The 22,624-nt window shown below is 38.4% G+C and overlaps 1 protein-coding gene across 1 annotated transcript in view; it reads left to right on the top strand.

Annotated features, from left to right (window-relative positions):
- Positions 1–22,624, top strand: part of ODAD3 (outer dynein arm docking complex subunit 3) — a 606,433-nt gene that overhangs the window by 178,744 nt on the left and 405,065 nt on the right. The window contains exon 6 of the mRNA XM_044084619.1: positions 143–244. Within this exon, the coding sequence (XP_043940554.1) occupies positions 143–244 (102 nt within the window). The remainder of the gene's footprint in view (positions 1–142; positions 245–22,624) is intronic.

Below are 22,624 nucleotides of genomic sequence, written 5' to 3'. Positions count from 1 at the left end.
CTTTGTTATGTTTAAGGAGGTTCATTGGTGCCACCTGCCCTTTATGTTAAGACAGCCAAGTAATGGATATGTGCTGAAATTGTTTATATTTCAACCATAAATATCAATAAGGCTCACAGCTATGTGCAATTGCTTGTTTCAGACTTTACGGATATTGGAGAACCGCTTAGAAAAAGCCCAGCTGAAGGCTGAGGAGGCTGAGTACATCACAAAAGTATACCAAAAACTCAGAGTTCATCTTCAGGTAAGCAAGGCCTTGTCTCTGACTCCCAGAACGTCAACCTTTACCATTCTTTTCAGTATTAGATTGCCTAATTATTTACTAATGTACTAAATTATAATCATCACTATAGTACATAAAATGACTACGTTTCTTTTTTTACTCACTGAAACTGATATTAACATTGCCTCCACTTTCAACAAGTATTTCATAGACACAGCTAACACTTTTATTTAAAACAGTAACTTCATACCAAGCAACATTGGCACACGTGGCTTGCTTGGTACACTGAACCTTCAGTGCATAAGTGCCACTGAAATAAAATGGTTCCTACAAAAGCTGTAACCTACTTCACTAGCTCTTGATCTTCTTCCATCGGAATATCTGCAAACTGAAACCAATACATAACCTACCCTATCACAATACTTATAAATAGAGCCATAGTTGAATCGTATGTTCCAGTCCTATGGATGCAATGTTATATAATACCCCTTCATAAAGGAGGAACCAATAATTCTCTTAGTAATTTTAGACCTAATGCCACTATCCCCGTTTCTAAATTACTTGAAAACGTATACAAAGGTGACTGTTACATTGGGTCTAGTTCAGAAGACTGAAAAACCAAAAGACTGAATCCCAAAAGACTGAAAATTCAAAATAATGAACACATTTTTAATGCAGGATGCAAGCCCTCCCCTGCACCCCTCATGTGGGGGGGTTGCACCAACTACACCCTCTACTAACTATATATACCAACTCCAAGATCGCACAACAGTGGAGAAGGGGCAAATTCTATCATTCAGTATTTTGAATTTTCAGTCTTTTGGTTTTTCAGTCTTCGGAAGTAGACCCGTTACATTACGTTATAAATAATAATTTCTTATCATCTACACAACATGGTTTTTGACCTGGATTCAGCAATTAAACTGTTTTTTTATCCTGAGTAAAATATGTTATTAATTGGATTTTTTTATTTTTCATTGTACTTAACTCAAGTATCAGTAAAATGTTTATAAAATAGTGCAAACCTCTTGAGCCTGGCCCTGTTATGTTTAAGAAGTTTATTGATGCCAGCTTCTCCTTATGTTAACAGGAAGTTAACAGGAAGTCTCTCATACTATCCTTTTACATAGTTTGGCTACTATGGATCTAGCATACAACACATTAGAATAGTTCAAAAGTTTTTATTTAACTTGCACATAACACATTAGAATGGTTCTAAAGTCATCAGTATAATTGACAACAAGCAGTAGTTTCCACTTTTCTACCTAATAATGTAGGTGTTTCGCAAGACTCAATATTTGGATTAATTCTGTTCACTATATTGGTAAATGACATACATGCATGCCAATATTATTTGTTGCCACATTAGTACAGTACATTGACGACTCCACTGTTAACTGTACTGCTTACTCCCTCAGTCAGTTATAGCTTTACACACAACTTAACCTTCAAGATCTAGAACATTGTTTTAAGCATTCTTTTTATTAAAAGCCAATAAAACTATTGCTCATATTTAGTTCCAGTAAAATCTCTATTACTTCACAAAATTACACACCAGCTGAACAGGTTTCACACATATAACTTTTAGACATATTCATAAATCCTAAATTATCCTTCAATAAGCATATTGATGATGCAACTTGAAAAACTCTCAAAAACTTGGTTACATTATACAAGTCAAAACCCTGCTTAACAGAAACACTACAACTAAATGCAGCCTAAACTTTGTTACTCCCTGCATTCCTTTAGGCATCCTCTAGCCATACTAATACCGTAGAGTCCCTCTTATCTAGCCTCTCTTTAACCGGCCATCAAATTTCTGCTGTAGTCCTAGCAAAAGACAACAGAGAAGAGCAACACTTCTACCTCCTCAGGGCTAAATAATGACAGACATTCAGATTTTAGACTTCATATTCATTAGAAAAATGCATACTAACACAAATCATGTTATTGTAACTGATTTATAACCTATAAATGCTATTTTGTATGCATTTTCTGATTAACTAGACATTTGTTTATCCAGCCTAAGGTCCAATCCCAGCAAGACCAGATAAGAGGGAGTCTACTATATTCAAAAAAACTCACCTACATAAGCTAGACAAAAACATACAATAAATTTACAAAATACACTGCTAATGTCCCCAACAAAAGTCATCATTGTAAAGCACTTCATAAGATGAATTGGCAAGAGATAAAGCAGATTCTAACATTTAAACAGTTAAAAAACACACATATAATTTTGTATGAATCCAGCAGATGTCCATCCATTTCTAATTTATTTTCAAAATATATGCCTCCTAGAGACCTAAGATCTCAGATGTAAAACCTTCTAGAAGCTGTCAAATTAAAGAACTATTTTGATGACTCTTTATACTCTTTTAATTGTTGCCAAGCTGTGGAATTACATCCCCCTAGATCTTAGACATGAGAGTAAACAAAACAAAACATTTCTGTACAATCTATCTAACATCCACTTGGACCTGCCCAGAAACCAGAATTTTATCTCCATCCTGAATTTTATCTCCATCCATCCTATATCTAATCCCATCCATCTTAGTTTTTTCTGCTCTTCCTCTGCTTCCTTTAATCACTATATTATCTTCATTTTTAACTTTATATTTAACTGTTGCTATATACTGTTGATGTATTTATTTGTAACCTTCATTACTGATGTTTCTTTTTATGTACATATGTATTATATAATTGGTGGTACATATGCATTCAGGAATGTCCAGTACAGCTGAATTTTTGCTAATTCTGTTGAATAAATTTGGACCTTTTCTACCTGGGCCTCCACTTAAAGTGGTTTTTAACTTATTTGGATTATTCCTGGTCAACAAATGGAAACAAATAAATTAATAAATTAATTAATGTACTTGGTTTCTGTTGCTTCTATAGTAATAGTAAATGGAATAGTTGCACTCCAGTAGCACAGTGGAAATGCTACATATGTCCACCTGATTACAGAATGGGCTCAACCCATGGAATCTTTTACTTTATACTTTTATTTTTTTATTTTAAGATGTCTTATACTGGAAACAAAAATCTCAGCAGTGTTGTTCACTAGATTGTTGTTCCGAGTATCATACTACTTTCCGTATACCAGGGTAAAAAGAGAATGTTTAATGCCTGTACATGCAGTTCTTTCCTCCCACTCATACTTTTTGGATGCCCTCCTATACTCATAAAGTGCTATAATATAGCTAATTTAAGCATATCTGTCTTATACATACTGATGCCTTATTTGTTTTATATGTAAATAGCTGTTAATTTATTACTGTCTTTAGCCTTCGTTTAGTTTATTTGTCTCTCTAGAATTATTTTACTTTATCATCATTGCTGATAAGTTATTAGTATTACAGCAGGGTCTTCTTTTGTTCCCAAAGCTGTATATGATGCCTTGTTTATCCACAGCAAGCTTTAAGTGTTGTTGGTGGCTTGGGGTGTGAGGGACTGGGAATGGGCTGAGGATACAGCCTTTGGGAGGGATGTAGGATTCCCATTTGCTGCCTGTCTGCCCGGTAGTATGAGGATTTTGCTGCAGTAATTTGTAAATCTCATTAGCAGGATTTTAAGCTGTGGAATGTCTAGACTTGGTGAAAGGTGAATCACCACAGTGGAGACCAGCTTTCATAATGGTTAAGGCCTTTGTCTCCCATGCACAAGGCACACCATTTGATCCTGATCTCTGACCAATGCCTATATGGAGTTTGCATATTCTCCCTCTGTCTCTGTGGGATTCCTCCCACCTCCCCAAAACAGACTGAGTGTTTCCGCCTTAAACTCACCCAAGAATGGAGTTGTGGGCAGACTCTAGCTGGTGCTTCATAGTTGTATAGATCAACCATTTTGGGCATCAACTGTGGTGTGCAGCATCCTCGAGGTAGGAGAACATATATCGCAGACTGCATGCCTAGTCAGGGCTAGTCAATTCACAGTGTAAAAATTAGCTGTAGTTGATTCAGTCCTGTTGACTAATGTCACCAAAATGGGCATGGGTATTTGCTGGTGATAAGTGAGTTGAAGACACAGCCTACTCTGAACTATGCCAGGGACCCATGCTAACAGAGGGAGGGCCCCTATTGGACAGTGTGTGCCTGCCATAAAACCTAGCACCCTGGGTCAATAAGCTACTGGATGGCTGGTGTCCAGTTCTGCAGCTTGGGCTACCTGGAATAGCTCTGTTGAGCAAAAGCTGGATGTAAAAGCAATCAGCCTGCCAAACATGTCCTAAGGATTAAGTGAAAAGTATAATCCAAGGCAGCGAAGAGCAGCAAGAAACAGCGATGAAGCCAAAGGTAATCTCCACAAAAAGTTTATTCAAACACATGACATAAATTTCTCCAAGTCCTTCTCTCAAACACACGACATAAATTTCTCCAAATCCTTCTCTCAAGCGCTTTCGCTCAGTGCAATACTGAGCTTTATCAAGATGATGATCTTATGTCCTAAGGATTGCTACAGTCAATATAGGTTTACTGATGGGACACAGCTTGGAAGTGAATGTCATGATGATAAGAAGGAGGCTGGACATCCTATGTGTTTGTGAGACAAGATGAAAGGGCACTGCAGCAAAAGCACTTGGTTTGGAATCCAGAGTTTACTGCTCAAGAGGTGGACAGAGTAGAAATGGAGTGGTAATTGTGGTAAGGGGGAGAAACCAATTTAAGAATAGGACACTGTTCATAATGTCAGCAAATACCCCATAGCAGGGTTCTGATAGTGAGGAAAATAATGCATTTAGTCAGCAGTTTCAGGACCTACCAGCTAAAACAGTCCAACAGGAATTGGAGTTGATGATGGGTAACCTGAATGCACTTAACAAGATAGACAGAACTGGATATGAGGACTGCTTGAGTTCACATGGGTGGGGCAACAGGAATAAAGAAGGAAAGGCCATTATAGACTTCATAGGTTCATAGGTTGGTACTAGGCTATCGGCCCTAGGGCCTGTACAAGCCTAGCCATAACAATTCCCTGGATATTTCTTCCCACAATATTTACTTCAGTATGGTAAATGGCTTGATGGTGTCCAACACATGGTTCAACAAGAGAGATGGTCACAAGATCACATACTAAAGTGGCCAACATGCAACTCAGATAGATTTCCTCCTAGTAAAGAAAGAACACTGGGCTAGAATCATCATTTGCAAAGTCATCCCCAGAGAAGCACTAGGCCTACACTATAAACTACTGGTTGTTACAATCAGCTGCAAGCTGTGGTCAGAGAAGGCACTGATGTCAACAAAGACTAGATCGAAGACCTGGAAGCTGACCGGAGAAAAAGCACAAGAGTTCAAGAAATTACTCAGGGCTCTAGCACCTCATGAAGAAAAGTGAATAAGTGGAGATGAAGAAGAATGGCTCTGCCTCAAAGCAATATATATGTGTAAGGACTATAGAACATATAAGTGGCCGAGCCAGGTATGGCAGCAAGGGACATAAGGAAAGCTGGTGGTGGAATGCAGAAGTACTGGAAGACATCAAAAGAAAGGAGGAATTTAGGAAAAAGTGGGAGATAGAAAAAGACAGATCGGGCTAAGAAGGGATACTGGCTGGCTAACAAAGATACTAAGAGAATAGTTGCAGTATTAAAGAACAGGGCATCAGAGGCGCCATACCAGCTTCTGGGAAGTGACTTGGTATACGGCACAAAGAAAGTCTATCAAGTTGTAAGGCAGAGACAGAAGAGCAAAGATGATAGTCAGATACCTTTCATAAGGGATGCTGGTAACAACCTGTTCAACAGTCCATGGGACATCAAAGGAAGATGAAAGGAGTATTTTTATCAGTCTGTGAATGAAGAAACCCCACAGAAGCTGTACTGTTCCAGACACAGCCTCCAATGAAAGACTAGGAGGAGCCCACCCTAGAAGAATTAAGAACAGCAGTAAAGAAAATGAAGAAAGGAAAGGCAGAAGGCTCAGATAAGATCACATAAAGTATGATCAAGATGTTGGGTGACATAGGAGAGAAATGTCTCCTGACGATACTCATAGCAGTATAGAGAGAAAGGTGTATCCCAAATGAGTGGAGAATCAGCATACTAGTGCCAGTGCACAATAACAAAGGGGACATTCACAACTGTGGGCAATACAAAAGTGTCAGACTCTTGTCACACTGCATGAAAGATCTGGAGAGGGTGACTGATAACCGAATAAGCAGAGTAGTAAAAAGTAAGACAGGAGAGGAACAGTTTGAATTCCAATCAAGATGCAACATGATGACCTGATGTTTGCAGTGAGATGGATAGTTGGGAAGCAGCTAGAGATGAGGCAAGAGTACAACTGGGCATTCCTAGACTTGGCGAAAGCATATGATAAGGTTCCAAGAAAGCTGATTTGGCAGTCCTACAGTGGTTCAAAGTCCTAGAAACATTGGTAAAATTAGTGCATGCTGTAAGGACCCAATGACTCAAGTATGAACAGTGTTTGGTCTCACAGAGGGGTTTCCAGTGGCAGTGGGTTTGCATCATGGTTCAGTTCTGAACCTACTGCTGTTCATATTGGTGATGGACTACATTAGCAAACTGTGTGGCAGGGACAGATCAGTAAAGTTTCTGTATGCAGACAATGTGGTATTACAGGCAGACTCTCAGCAAGAACTTTAGCAAAGGATAGGGGAATGAAATTCAAAACTGAAGGCCACATGGGATGAAAATAAGTACAGATAACACAGTTGTAATTGCAGCAAATGTGGGAAATCAGAAGAAGATAAGAACTGAGATAAAAGGGAAAATAATGGAATAGGTTAACAGCTCTAAGTATCTGGGATAGGTAGTTGATAGGAAGGGAAGTCTGAATGGGGAGCTCAGTGCTAGAATCAGGGGGTCTTCAGCCACCTGGCACAGAGTGCCAGGGGGGTGCACAACAAAAGAATGCCAAAGAAGCTGATAAGTAAGTTATTCAAAACTGTGGTATGACCAGGCCTACTGTATGGATACAAAAACATGGGCAGTAAAGGCAGAGCAGTTGAGACAATGAGAGGTGATGGTGATAATGTGCCTGAAATGGGTGGCAGGATGCACATTGTGGGACAGACAAAGAAATTAGGACGGAAGGCAAAGTAACTCCAAGTATAGAGAATGTCAAAGAGAAAATATTATGGTGGTTTAGGTTCATGTGCAGAAAAGCAGAAAACAATCTGGGAAAGAACATTTGGGACAGACAGGAAGAAGGCAAGAGAAAACAAGAATGTCTAGAAAATAGGTGGATTTATTGTATGAGAGAAGACCTGTGATAGTCAGGCATGGTTGTGGAAAAAGGTAGGAGAGTGGCACTGAATTGAGAGTGATAGTGACAGATGACAGAAAAAACTTGACCCCATGTAGAAAATGGAAAAAGGGGTCGATAATGATGCTGAATTATAACATAATTCTAGTATGCAGTTTGTTTTACAGCTGTCTAAATTATACCATCTAGGTTCATAGGTTGGTACTAGGCTATCAGCCCTAAGGCCTATGCAAGCCTAGCCATAACAATTCCCTGAAAATTTTTTCCCACAATATTTACTTCTCTGGGCCCCTGTCTAGCAGGGTGACTGACATGATCCCCGGAGTGAATATGACTTGAGGAGTTATGTCATATGGCTGAAACAATAATTTAGGCAAAGCAGTATAGTTAAAATCTAAGGAAAGCTACAGAAGAAACATTGTCAACAAGGACATAGCTTTGTTTCAGTAATGAATCTTAAATTGAAATGGCAAATCGCAATGACAGACCTTTATGCTGACTAAGCTAAATTGACTAAAGAAGTTATAACAGTCAGAAACAATAATGTTGCTACAACACTGAAAGTACATCTCCTATTTTATATACAGTATATGTAATGCATTCCACTAGGTCTAGGCATTCAACAGCTTAAAGTACTGCTAGCTCAATAGGATATATGTTGCACTGAGGTTTCACTGAGAGAATACCTATAAGTACCCATTATCCCTGAAGCACTTACAGACTGTTTTACTTTGGAGATGATCTGCCAGGGATGATTTGAATACATGGAGAGTACCCTGGTCTTTTATTTCTTGTGGTAGGTTGTACCAAATGGCAGGGCCCAGTCTGGACAATGCATGTTTTCCAATGGCTGCCTTAAAAGGGGGTCTACTCAATGAGATAACCTTTTTTTTGGCTGCTTCTTAAAGTATATGAATGCTACTGTGACAATGTGAGGTATTGCAACTATGTCAGAAGTAGGGCAGTGGATGTGTAACATATGCTAGCACAGGTAGCTGGAATTTAGTAAAGAATTAAATTTGATTTAAATATCAAAATGATTTGTACAGATACTTGTGTTGAAAATGTATTTGTAAAATTGCTTGTGTTAAAAATATATCAACAGTGTGTCCTGCTGGACAGAGGAAAAAATGTACATGTATTATTGTAACTGTTGAAATGTATATATTGTAACAGAGGATACTGGAAGAGAAAAAGTCAATCTCAATCCACCTGACTTTGGAAAATAGTAAGAAATTAAATTACTTAATTTAGGCCATAAAGATTGTATCTTACAGTTCTCAGTGCAGCTATAGACAAAAAGTCTGTACTAGGAAGATTCCTGCATTGTCATTGGGGTTAACTAATTGCTACTCTGAAAGTGAGAAGGTTTGAAATTGTTTTATGACTTCCAGAAGGTGCTCTGTGTATGTGTATTATGGACACATAGGTGCTAAATCCTGGCAGTTTCTAGCAATCAGGAGGGGGGGGGGGTGCCTGGGAACTAGAAGTCAGATGACCAGATGTATGTGATGTAAATCTATAATCTAGGACAAAAATTAGTTTTTAATACTAGGTGAGACCGAAGTCTCATAGCACTCTGTTTTTGTAACCTGACTGTCACTTGTCTCTCTCTAACATAGATGACAAGCAGGTGGGGTATTTCGTTTAGATGATGCTTACATCTCAATCATCTCAATAGCGTACTACAAAATGGCAGTCTAGCTTGGACGTGCTCAGTATTCATACACTTGTGCAAACCCTTGGATAGCTTCTTAAAGGTACATACACACACATTGATCTACAGCATCCCTCTTAAAAAGATTGACCTTTGTTAAAACAATATCAGAGTTAGACATGCATTACCATAGACATTAGAAACAAAACACAATGTTCATGTCCAGGTTGCTTCATATCTGTTACAGGGTTTAGAGATGCAACCATATCTTGTAACATAATATTTTGAATCAATTTTAGCAACAGTGACAGTCTGCGATACACAACTCATATCAGGAACTTCTGTTTTTGTCACAGAAATGGGAATGTCCTCTGAAACTTCCTGTGGAATTGGAACACCGGACAGCTCACTCTGAGGTAAAGAGTCTTTCTTACAGGCTGTGTGCTGTGGTATAGGCTCAGACACAGGTCTTAAATGCTTCTGATTCCACCTAAAGACTGCTCCTTGTTATTCCAGCATGTATGATCTCAGCTCTGGGCAAATACTCTTCATGACACCAATCTGATCATAACCTCTGGACGTTTGCATCCTTACCACTTCTTCTCATAATGGATTGAGCAGTTTGCTCTTTTTATTGTAGTAGGACTTCTGGGTTAACCACTTCTTCAACAGATTGGCTTTCACTGACCTGTTGTTCTTGACACATGGAACCAACAATTGACTGCTGATTGGTAATGTGATTCCGGTTTGTCTCGACAGAAGTCTCTGAGCAGGTGAACCAAGATGTTTATCATGAGGAACATTTTTGAGATTTAGGAGATTCTGGAAAACATCACTATTATCTCGTTTTTGAATTCTCAAGTAACTGTTTTGCATTTTGAACTGCATGTTCTGCCAAATCATTTGACTGCAGGTACTCAGGGCTACTTGTGACATGAATAAAGTCCCATTCTTCAGCAAATCCTTTGAACTGTTGGCTTGTAAACTGTGTTGCATTCTCAGAAATAACTTTGTGTGGACTACCATGCACTGCAAAATGATGCTTCATCTTAGTAATGATAGTACTGGATGCTAAGTTAGGAAGTAGGTCAGTCTTGAACCAAATGGAGTAAGAATCTACTAACACCAAATAATGTTGACCATTCCACTTGAAAATGTCTGTGGCTACTGTTGACCAAGGTAGTTCCGGAATCTGGTTTAGCTGAAGTGGTTCCTTCTGTTGATGTGGCTTAGTGCTATTACACATGGAACAAGATAAAAGTGCTCTCCCAATGTCTTGTGATATAGAAGGCCAAAATACCAGACCTCTTCCCCTTCTTTTGGTAGACTTGACTCCTGGGTGACCATGATGCAAGATAGCAATGCACTCTTGTTGCAAGGACTTTAGAACAATTACTTTCGGACCTTTCATAATGATACCTTTGTCAGCCAAAATTTCATCTCTGTATGGAAAATAAGGTTGCACTTCTTGAGGTAAACTTGATTGCTTTGATGGCCATCCTTGATTGATAAAGTGGTTGATCTTTTGTAAAACTGAATCTGTGGCTGTATGATCTCTCAGCTCATCGAGACGTGTGGAAGAAAAATTTCTCACTTCCATGACTTCAAAATCAAGGTTCTCATTTTCATGCTGTTCTGTGGTGTTTCTGGGCGATCTGGATAATGTATCAGCAAGAAAAAAAAGTTTGCCTTTCTTGTAGACAGATTTAAATTATACTTTTGCAATCTCAGCATCATACGTTTCAGTCAGGCTGGAGCTGAATGCATATGTTTTCTCAAGATAGAGACTAGAGGTTGGTGGTCTGTTTCAATCTGTATAGGTCTGCCATAAACATAACCATGGAACTTTGAGCATGCAAACACAATTGCCAAAAGCTCTTTTTCAATCTGGGAATACTGCATCTCAGTTTGTTTAAGAGTTCTCTATGTACAGGCAACAGGTTGATCCTCTTGTAGAATTATTTCACCAAGACCAAGTTTCGAAGCATCACAGGAAAGAGTAACTGGTTTGTGAACATCATAGTATCTGAGAGTTGGTGGACTAGCAAGTCTCTGTTTCAGGACTTCAAACACTCGTTGGCGTTGCTCTAAACAAGACCAGGATAAATCTTTACATGTCAGCTCTCTGAGTGGCACTGATAGTTGGCTCAAGTCTGGAATGAACTTGCCTAGGTAGTTGATCATGTCAAGAAAACATCGCAGGGCTTGAACATTGTCTTCAGCTGGCATCTCGAGAATGGCTTTGCTTTGAAGGGTCTGGTCATAAGCCTGTACTTGTAAAGTGTGGATTGAGCTTAAGATTCACTTGATGTGACTTTTCTAGAACGTTTCTGAGGTTTCGGTCATGCTCTGCTTCATCATGACCTCCTACTAGTATGTCATCTACTATAACAACACAGGGATATCTAGAAAAAATTTGCTCCATTGCATGTTGAAAGACTTCACTTGCAGAATTTATCCAAAATGGCATTCTCAAAAATCTCTACCTACCAAATGGAGTACTGAACATAGTGAGGAATGAGGATTTTTTGTCAAACTGAATTTGTCAAAATAAACTCTGCATCTAGGACAGAAAACATAGGGGCATTTGGCATCAAGGGTGCACCCTCTTTGTGCACATTGGGTTATGAGGTCGTTTTAGCACTATGTTCAAATCTTGTGGGTCAATACATAGTCTCATGTCATCTGAGCTTTTCTTATGAGCTACCACCATGGAAGATACCCATTCATTTGGAGTTTCAACTGGACAAATCACACCTTGTCGCACCATTTTACCTAACTCAGCTTTGACTCTGTCCTGCATGGCTATTGGAACTTTATGTGCTGGCCTGATAACTGGACTGACCTCTGGGTCTAACTTCATGGAGTACACAACTGGAAGTTTGCCTAGTTTGTTTTTGAAAAGATCAGCATAGGTAAAAAAATATACTGGGCAAAATTAGAGTAGTGGTCTTTTAAGCTAACATGATGGACTTCCTTATTAAATGAAAGCAGTCCCATTTTCAAACTGTCTGTGAGCTTTAATAATGACTGGACATACCACATAAGCAGTAGCTTCTTCCAGCAGAATAACATGAAAGCACTACTGAGCCTTCAGTTTGAATTTCTTCTCCACCATAAGCAACAAGCTCTGCACACCTTGCCAAATCAAGCCTTTCACCATGTCACACTCTTGAAAATGTTTTTGCTGACATAACATTGCACTTGGAACCTGTATCAACTTTGAACTGTATGGGTTTGCATATATATGAAGAGTGCAAAATACTTCATTCTTTGCCCTTAAATCTACTGCATTTACTGTTTCATGAAACACTGACACACCATCCACATAAAGGGTAGGTTTGCAGCTTTGTAATTGATCTTCTCGTTTCTTAAAATGTTCCCTTTTAATAAAAGAATGTGGGCCTTTTGATTTTCAAAACCTTTTGAAATGAGTTCACTTATTGCATTTGTGGCATTGTTGACCAAAAGCTAAACATTGTTCCCTTTTAAATTCATGACTTCTACCACATTTACAACAGTTGGCAATGAAACTGGATTGGGGCTCATGTTTTGAGTTTGCTGACTCACTCTTATGCTTCACTGAGACTGTGCAAAAAAGTGCTAGAAAGTTCTGGGGTTTACCAGTGAGTGCTGCAGGGGCTACAGTTGCTGCCATATGCGTGTGCCTTTTTTTAATAAAGTGCTAAATACTATCAACATGAGCTCTGTCACTGTGACTTCTAGAGCTGTTCTCATTTGTAAGCATATTTGTGTGCTTTTCTGTGAGCTCATATATCTGACAAATCTCAATGGCCTTATTTAAAGTTAAATCACTGTCACGAAGCAAAATCTTTCTCACAGCATCATCTTTAATACCACACACAAGTCTGTCCTTTATCAACGCATCCCTTAAATCAGAAAATCTGCACATTTTAGCCTTATTTCTCAGGTCAGTTTTATATGCTGCATAAGTTTCACCAGGCTTTTGATAAAATAAAAATAAGTGCCTTTCCAGTGTAACATTTGTCTGGGGGTTACATATTTCTCTAAATTTATGTTTTAAGCACTCAGGGTCCTCCCTCGACTCAGCCTGTACAACAATATGACAGTTTCCCCCCTCTCCTGTATAAGTAGCAGGTGCATACACAAATGAACATTCCCTTTCTATGGCTTCTGGCCCAGCTAAATTAAGTAGAATAAATGCCTTTGTACGGTCATCTTTATCAGAAAATGCAGCCTGTATAAAAATGGCTTACTCTTGCGTGAACACTCTCCAGCTCTCAGTAATATTACTGTCAAACACAAGTGCACTGGGTTTTCAAAATACATCTGCCATGCACACAAAGTACACACAAACACACTGAAAATATGGCCTTGTTTATGTACGAACAATCTGTTCTGTGAACTTGTAACAATATTCAAATGCACAAAAAACTCTTTGAAATACTGTACTTTGCAAAATATGCTCTGTAATGGCTGTATTCTGGAAAATATGCCCTGTAATGGCTGTGCTTTTGAGAAATAGCTTTACTGTAACACTGCACAAACATGCAAACACTTTATACACTTCTGATAACTCGGATATCTTTGCTTAATGCCAAAAATACATGATTTGCGAAAATGCGGTTGTTTCCCTTTATTTTATTCATTTTATGCAATTCAGTCTTTATTTTAAACATTTTCCGTAGTAATTTGAATATGTTTATCAATATCGTGCATATTGGTGTATGTGAATATCATTTAGAATGTTCTGTATGCCCCGTTTCATATTTTACGAAAAAGCTGGCAAAGATGTCAGAAGAGGATTATGGCAAGCTGACAAAGAACCAGTTGGCCAAGGTGTGAGAAGCCAATGGACTGGTGCATGCCAATCTGACTAAAGACAAAATGATCTCAACCTTAGTCATAGCTCAGACCAGCAACCAGGAAGATAACCAGTGTAGTGGTGGGAATCTGCAGCTCTCAGAAACAGGACAGTTCATCTTTTCTTCAGAGGACTTAAAAATCTGTCTGGAGTTAGAGACTTGAAATGGAGGCCAAACATTTCAAATTAGAATCAGCAGAGAGACTGCGGCATTTGGTGGTCAAAGTAGAATCTACAGAAAGACTGCTGTGTTTAGAGGCTGAACAAAATGAGAAGCAGTGTCAACATGAGAAGGAGATGCTGACTCTTCACCAGGGTCATGGAGGTAATGGGGAAGGGAATAACTGAACCTCAGAAGCAATAAAGCTCAGTAAATTTCTTCCACAGTTTACAGAGGGTGATAATTTTGATAGTTTTATTCTTATATTTGAAGGAGTATATAAACAGTACAATGTTGACCAAGGGTTCTGGGTACAGTTTCTGACCCCCTTACTCCATGGTAAAGCTGTAACTGCTGTTTCTACATTGCCTGATATTGATTGTTTAAATTATGATAATATCAAATGTTGTTTACTAGAATGTTTTAAGTTAACACTTGAAGCCTACAGAAAAAAAGTTTTGTGAGCATAGATGCAAGGCAGATGAAAGTGTATGTGATTATATTCCTCAGCTAATTACTTATTTTCATAGGTGGGTGTGTGGGAATGCTCAAGCCCAAGAGTATACTGTCGGGCAGCAGGTTATGATTATCATTCCTGTGAGACACAACAAGCTGCAGGCAGCTTGGGAGGGACCCTTCAAAGTAGTAGGGAAGGTCAATGCTATTAACTGCATGGTCGAACTGCTAGGCAGGAAGCAGGGGCACAAATTGTGCCATGTTAACATGATGAAGCTTTACCATGATAGGGAGGCCCTGGTACTGAGTATTTGCAATATATGCAAGAGGAGCCTGAGGGGTTCTGGTGACTAATCACCTCAGTGGAAGGGGTAGCAATGTCCTGACTGCTATCCCCTACCCAGGTTCGAAAAATCTGAGCAGTCTTACAGGAGTTTGGGGGCATGTTCACTGGTATATCTGGGTGGACTCACCTGGTGCAGCACCATGTGAATACAGGACCCCAAAGGCCTATCAGGCAGGTTCCTTACATGGTTCCTGAGTGAGTCAGACAGACTGTGAGTGAGGAGATACAGGAAATGTTGGAACTGGGGTTAATCCAGGAGTTCAGCAGTCCCTGGGCTTCCACTTTAGTGCTGGTACCAAAGAAAGATGGCAGCACCAGTTTCTGTGTGGACTACAGGAAACTAAATAGTCACACAGAGGCAGATGCTTACCCCATGCCTAGGACAGATGAAGACTTAGAGCACCTGGGTGGGGCTAAGTATCTGACCACTATTGATCTGACCAAGGGCTACTCGCAGGTGCCCTTGTTTCCCACTGCTAGAGAGAGGTCAGCCTTTATGACTCCTTTTGGATTATACAAGTTCACAAAGATGCCCTTTGGGATGAAAAATGCCCCATCGACCTTCCAGAGGTGGGTAGATCATATCCTAGCAACAGCAAGAGATTATGCCCTTGTTTACCTGGATGATATCACCATTTACAGCCATTCCTGGCATGAGCACCTTCAGCATGCCAGGGAGGTCCTGGGCAAACTGGAAAGGGCAGGGTTGACTATTGAATCCAGGAAGTGTCAGGTGGGTATTGCAGAGTTCTGCTACCTAGGATGTAGAGAGGGGAATGGTAAGATTAGGCCAGAACCTGCAATAGTGGAAGACATTCAGGCATGGCCTGCCCCTCTTACCAAAAAGCAGGTGAGGGCATTCTTGGGGACAGCAGTGTACTATAGAAAATTTGTTCCCAATTAAAGTACAATAGATGCTCCCCTCACAGACCTGATGAGGAAAAGCAGGCCAGGCAAGGTAGTCTGGACCCCAGCTTGTGAGCAGGCATTCCAAAATCTTAAAAGTGCTTTGGGAGGACCCCCTGTGTTAGCTAGTCCAGTTTACAGAAAATAATTTGTTTTTCAGGTAGATGCTTTGAACCATGGGGTGGGAGCTGTACTCAGCTAGCTTTCCTCAAAGGGAGAAGAGCACCCAGTGGTATATCTCAGCCATAGACTCTAACTTAGGGCGGAATGTTATGCACCTGTAGCAAAAAAATGTCTAGCCGTATTATGGGCACTGCAGAAACTTCAAACATATATATATATATATATATATATATATATATATATATATATATAAAAATGCACTGTAGTTACAAACCACAATCCCTTAACATGGTTACATCAAGCCACCCAATGAAATGCCAAGTTACTGAGGTGGAGCCTAGGTTGCAGGCATATACGACAGTGCAGCATAGTAGTGGGGTTCCAAGAAACAAGTGCCAGGGAACGTTGATACACGGTTCAGATAGTTTATTCCACAGAAGTTAAAAATCACTACTATCCGCCAGATACTTGTACTGCAAAGCGTGACAAACAAGACCAAGCAGACTATGCAGACATCCAGGATAATTTAATTCATTGTGGGACAGGGGAGTGGCTAAGCAGAAAAGGAATACAAGAGATACCATTAAGGTGTTTGAATTGAAGCATATTGTCTGATGAAGTCCTATGTGTGAGGACGAAAACGCATATTTGAAGTGTTGATGTTAAGAGCTTTAACACAGTACACTGCTGGTCTGAACACTCTTTGTGATTTTTAACTTCTGTGGAATAAACTATCTGAACCATGTATCAACGTTCCCTGGCACTTGTTTCTTGGATTTGCAGTTTTTTGAAGTGCTACTACACTTTTTTGGTTCATAGTAGTGGGGTTAGCAATGCCAATGCAGGGAGGCTGTCAAGACAGGGTATGGTTTAATGTATTCCCAGATAGGCATCTTCCTCTTAAGCAATGTTTCTCAAGGGTCACTTGAAAAACTAGCTTGAGTCTTCAAAGTGGGAAGAGATGTGATGATGTGAGGAGAAGTAAGGCAGTAGATGTGTAACATATGCCAGCACAGCTAGTTGGAATTTAGTAAATAATTATGTTACTCGAATATCAAACCGATTTGTACAAATGCTTGTGTTGAAAATGTATTTGTAAAGTTGCTTGTGTTAAAAATGTATAAACAGTTTGTCCTGCTGGACAGAGGAAGAAATGTACATGTATTATTGTAACTGTTGAAATGTATATATTGTAACAGAAAATACTGGAAGAAAAGAGGTTAATCTCAATCCACCTGACTTTGGAAAATAGTTAACTAATTACATTTCCTAATTTAGGCCATAATGGTTGTATCTTACAGTTGTCAATGCAGCTAGAGACAAAATGTCTATACTAGGAAGATTCCTGCATTGTCATTGGGATGAACTAATTGCTACTCTAGAAGGGTGGAGGTTTGAAATTGTTTTATGACTTTCAGAAGCTGCATCAGATCTTAGCAAGCACTATAGGTTGGATGGGAACCAGAAGTCAGATGACCAGATGTATGCAATGTCATTCTGTAATCTAGGACAACAATATTTTAATACTAGGTGAGACTGAAAGTGTCATAACACTGTGTTTATGTAACCTGACAAAGAAGGACCTCTCACCTACTTCATCTTGACTTGCTCTAGTAATTAACCAGAGAATAATCATTCTTTAGATCAGTCAGGAAAATACAGTGGGATTAGTTAAGTATTGTTTTTCTGTAACTATGTGAACCTGTCCACCTGTGTTGTTTTTTAATATTTCCTGTGATTGAAACTCTGGTGTCTATTGTAAATAGATATTTAGTATTTTCATGTTATTTTATTATTTATTTTAAACATGCTTTAACGTTTCATTGTAGCTGGTCCTTTAGAGAATATTTTAACCTTTGAGAGTACTTGTATTTTTTTCAGTGACACTGCGTCCACGTCTGAAAGCCTTGCAATTTGGTCAACATTATCATTTGTATTAATATTAAGTTCACGCAGTATAATTGGGTACCCTTGCAACAGCCTTAGAGTAGCTGGCTTTCAAGCGTCTACCTTATAGTCTAGGCAGAAAGGGGCATAGCTAGTAAATCTGTGCCAGCCTTTCCTAGGTGTGTGTGTGTGTGTGTGTGTGTGTGTGTGTGTGTGTGTGTGTGTGTGTGTGTGTGTGAAATAAATCTCAAAGACTGTGTGTGTCAGCTGTTTGGGGCAGGGACACAAAGCACTGGTTTCACAGAGATGGTGCTGGAGAACTTGGCTTGGACAATTGGCTGAGGTCTCAACTCTAACTGTCTGTGCCAGTGGGGAGTCATATTGGGGACCTGGAGGTAGACAAATAGAGAAATCCAGACCCACACTGAGTGTGTTCTCTGTGTGCTCTTAAGGGAAATTGTGCTTGATGCAGAGAACTGCATCTGAAAATACTGGGTGTATCCAATTTTCTTCCAAGTGAACATCCCTCTCCAGTGCCAGTGGTGAGGATCCAGGCTTCTTGACTACTGGCCCAGAATGGGGACATCACAGCTAGTTAAAAGATAGTTTACTATTTAAGGGTGGGCAGTAGTTTTCTTGTAAAACTTTGTATTAGATAAGTGGACCTTTCTGTTATAGGATACCAATTGCCCTTTTTCAGAAGATTGCGGTGGTGGGTGCATGGATCTGCAAGCAGTTTGAAGCGGCAGATTTTATTTTCAGCTGACTGATGTCTGAGAGTATTGTAAAAGGAGAGAGGGACTAGTAATGGAAGTCCATGTTCAGGTTTTGGAAGAAGAAGGTTTTTCACAAGGGAAATACATGCAGCTGTAGAGATAATGTAATGTGAGATATTACATAGCTTAATTTCAGCTGTGTAAATACTTTTTTAAGTATAAAGAAAACCCAAATGCAGTGACTTTATTCCAGCAGCAGACCCAAACGAAATCCCAAGCAAAACCACAACTAATAACAGGTAGAAAAGCAAGGCTCAGCAGTTGTAAAATCCACATATTTTATTAAAAGTTAACACTGCTTCAGCAGACAAAAAAAGTAAAGCAAATTAACTTCTTTCATACTAAATTTTAGTAAATCCAAAAGGCAGCTTGTTATAAAATCCCACCACACTTTTATTATTGGTGGGAATTTACAACAATACTAAATTTCAGTATCAATTAACATGACAATGCAGAATCCTAATTGATCCTCAAGACATTTACTTTTAAAGCAACAGCATCTAAAAACAGCACATAAAAAGTAGTAAGTAAAAACATAAAAATGCCGAATAATACATTTATCTATTTTTCTTTGCCTTTAATACTGGTTTTAGGGGTACGTGGTCATTCAGACCCATTCTCCTATGCACTCCTAACGTTAAAATCAACTGTAATTCTGCATTTACTGTCATGTTTACTAAGCCCCCCCCCCACACACACACTCAGTCACAACTTGCAAAACTTGGAATACAAATGTATGTGTGTTGCCATTTGTTAGTGTGTGTTTTGCTAAGGTACTACAATCATTCCCTCTTTTCCTACAATACTAATGATCCTGCACTATTTCTTTCAGTTTCCAGTTAGTTTTACCTATGTAAAATTTGAAGCACAAAACACAGTGTGCTGCATAAATAACATTCTGTGTATTGCAGTCTTCTGAAACCCCAACTATTAGAAAGTCTTACAGATTCTACCTGTAAGACTAAATGGTACAGTTTCTCACTTGGGAGTAGGGTAAGAGTTCTGTGAGATGACTCCTATACAGATTTGCTTTAGCTTTTCAATCACTTGTTTGACTTTATTCTCAGGTTGTGTTTGGTCAGGGTACATTCTTTGAGCCTGTCAACCATACAAAACTTTTGTTTTTTAATTCAGCTATTGTTACCTTCAGATCTGTTAGCATCCTTAATAGCTCCTTGTCTCCCTGAAGCCAAGGTGCACTGGTACACTACCTCAGATGTGCCCCCCTCATCAGATGGGTCTCATTCTTCCAGACAGGATGGTTTCTTGGTCATCAGATTATGAATGCCACTTTGACCAGGGAGTGGGTGAGGTGAGTGGAGATGCCAGGCCATCATATTGTGACCATATGGGATTTTATCTTAAGCCTGCCCATCCCCTGATGAGTTAGGCCTACATCCTGAAGTGGGCATGCTGTGGCACCATGAGGGATCTACAAATAAGTCAAAAAGTAGCAAAAAGCACTCGCAAACCACTAGTAAATGTACCAAGAGTGCACACCACTGGCGACAAAGGAAATACTTGTTTAAAAAGTTTAAAAACACTTTGCTTTATTAAAAAATCTCTTCTATTGCCAAAACAACATGAACACCTTATACATTAGTGTTTTCATCCGAAAATACCCAGACTTCATCAGATACAAGCTTCCCAACTCATTAATTGTATTTATACCGCTTTTACATTTCAAAACCAATAAAATTCGGTTTTCGTATTTCAAACAATCAAATGGTCTGTTTAGATGAATTCATTAATATTAAAAATTCCTTATACATTCCTTTTAGTTTCTATAAATTTCTCATTATGCTGGACAATCAAATTTACCATAAATATAAAAGTAAATTATTGTATTTCAATAGGTGTAATGGTGTGTGTTTTCACATTATGTAAGATGGATAAAAAAATGTATGTAATAAATTCTATCTAAAAAAAATTAGTTCATTTGCAACATAAAACTAAATTCGAAAAACCACCTTTTGTAATTCATTTCTCCATTATAAGAGTGCTCACCCCTTACATTGTAAAAGGAATATAGTAAAGGGACAATTTGTAAGGGGATGCTGGATGACAAGCACTGATAGAGATTTTATAAATGAATGTAACCTATTGGAGAAAATGTTTACAGAAAGAGATTATCCTAGGGAATTTGTTTAGAGTATTAGGATAGAGGTAGAAAAAGGGAGAAATAATAAATTTAAACCTATCAAAGGAGAAAAAAATTAATAAAGAAAATATTAACAATGGAAAGGAAATAAGAGATTTGAATTCTATTAATAATTACCAGCAGTCACTTGTTCTAGAATATAACGCAACAAATAATAATATAAGGAGGGTTCTCAAAGAAGAATGGGAAAGGTTTGTTACTCTTACTGATCTAGATAATATCTCTAGACTACCTTTTAAAGTGGTATATAAAAATTCAAATAGTATAAAAAACATATTGGAGAATAAAAGTAAACAGAACAACTTTAAAGTAGGTAGAATGAGAATTGGTACATATAAATGTGGACATTGTAATCAATGTGGGTACATAATGAACACTGAGGAATTCTACTTGAAGAGTAGAAAAAGGTGGATAAAAAGTACAGGATACTATAATTGTGAGTCAAAGGGGTTAGTATATTTAACTGTTTGTCAAAAATGTAATTCTTTCTATGTGGGAAAAACAGAAAGGAGCCTAAAAAGAAGAATATACGAACATATTTATGATATGTCTAAGGCGAAAGAAACTAACGCCCTGTTCAAACATTCGAAGAATGTGGAGGGTGCAAATTTGCATTTATGGTCCTGGAACAAGTTAAAAAATATATCAGGGGTGGACCCTGGGAAGACCTTATAGAATATAGAGAATTGTGGTGGCAAATAACCCTGGAATCAGAGAAGAGCCCGGGGTTAAATGATTATATTTCCATATTGCCACTCTTAAAGTTGAGGGCTGCTAAGTTATGAGAAAAAGGAAAAAGAAAAAAAGTTTAGTATGTAATAATATTTGCTGACAGAAGGTGGCACTGTTTACCCACAAATTTAGTTTTATGTTGTAAATGAACTAATTTTTTTTAGATAGAATTTATTACATACATTTTTTTATCCATCTTACATAATGTGAAAACACACACCATTACACCTATTGAAATACAATAATTTACTTTTATATTTATAATAAATTTGATTGTCAAGCATAATGAGAAATTTATAGAAACTAAAAGGAATGTATAATGAATGTTTTAATATTAATGAGTTCATCTAAACAGACCATTTGATTGTTTGAAATACAAAACCGAATTTTATTAGTTTTGAAATGTAAAAGCGGTATAAATACAATTAATGAGTTGGGAGGCTTGTATCTGATGAAGTCTGGGTATTTTCGGACGAAAACGCAAATGTATAAGGCTTTCATGTTGTTTTGGCAATAGAAGAGATTTTTTAATAAAGCAGAGTTTTTAAACTTTTTAAACAAGTATTTCCTTTGTTGCCAGTGGTTTGTACTCTTGTTACATTTACCATGAGGGATCTACTGTACCTATATGACCTTGCAGTGTGGCAGTATCCTCTTGTCATGGCTCTGATATCACCACCAGTCTTTCTGACCTAGATGCATACCCCTGGCACTTCCAGGAATTTCATCATCATTTCTTTTCATCCTTTACTGACCTCTGTAGTGCCTAAGGCCTCTAACCAAACCAAGGTCCTTTGGATTGTAGCTAGGGTTTCACACCTCTGTGCCACACATTTGGCTCATCCTTCTATAAACTTATTGAAGGAAGTACTCTTATTATTTTTATTTATTTTATTTCCAGTTTGATTACCCAGGAAGTACACTGAGCCCAAATGTCCCATTTTCAGTGGAGGCCCGGGGAGAAAAGCTCCAAGATACATAATGCAGTAAAGATATGAAAAATGCAAAAGTATAAAAGATACATTGTATAGAACAGTTACAAATATGTACATTCAGTGTCACGCATAATCAACAAAATTAATTGTGGTTGATCTTAAGGGTTGTACTATACATATTCAT

The sequence above is a fragment of the Protopterus annectens genome, chromosome 9.part0, assembly GCF_019279795.1.
Source record: "Protopterus annectens isolate FY-2018-M chromosome 9.part0, PAN1.0, whole genome shotgun sequence".
NCBI classification, from domain to species: Eukaryota; Metazoa; Chordata; order Ceratodontiformes; family Protopteridae; genus Protopterus; species Protopterus annectens.
The sequence above is the reverse complement of the archived record's forward strand: the minus strand, read 5'-3'. Positions and strand labels throughout refer to the sequence as shown.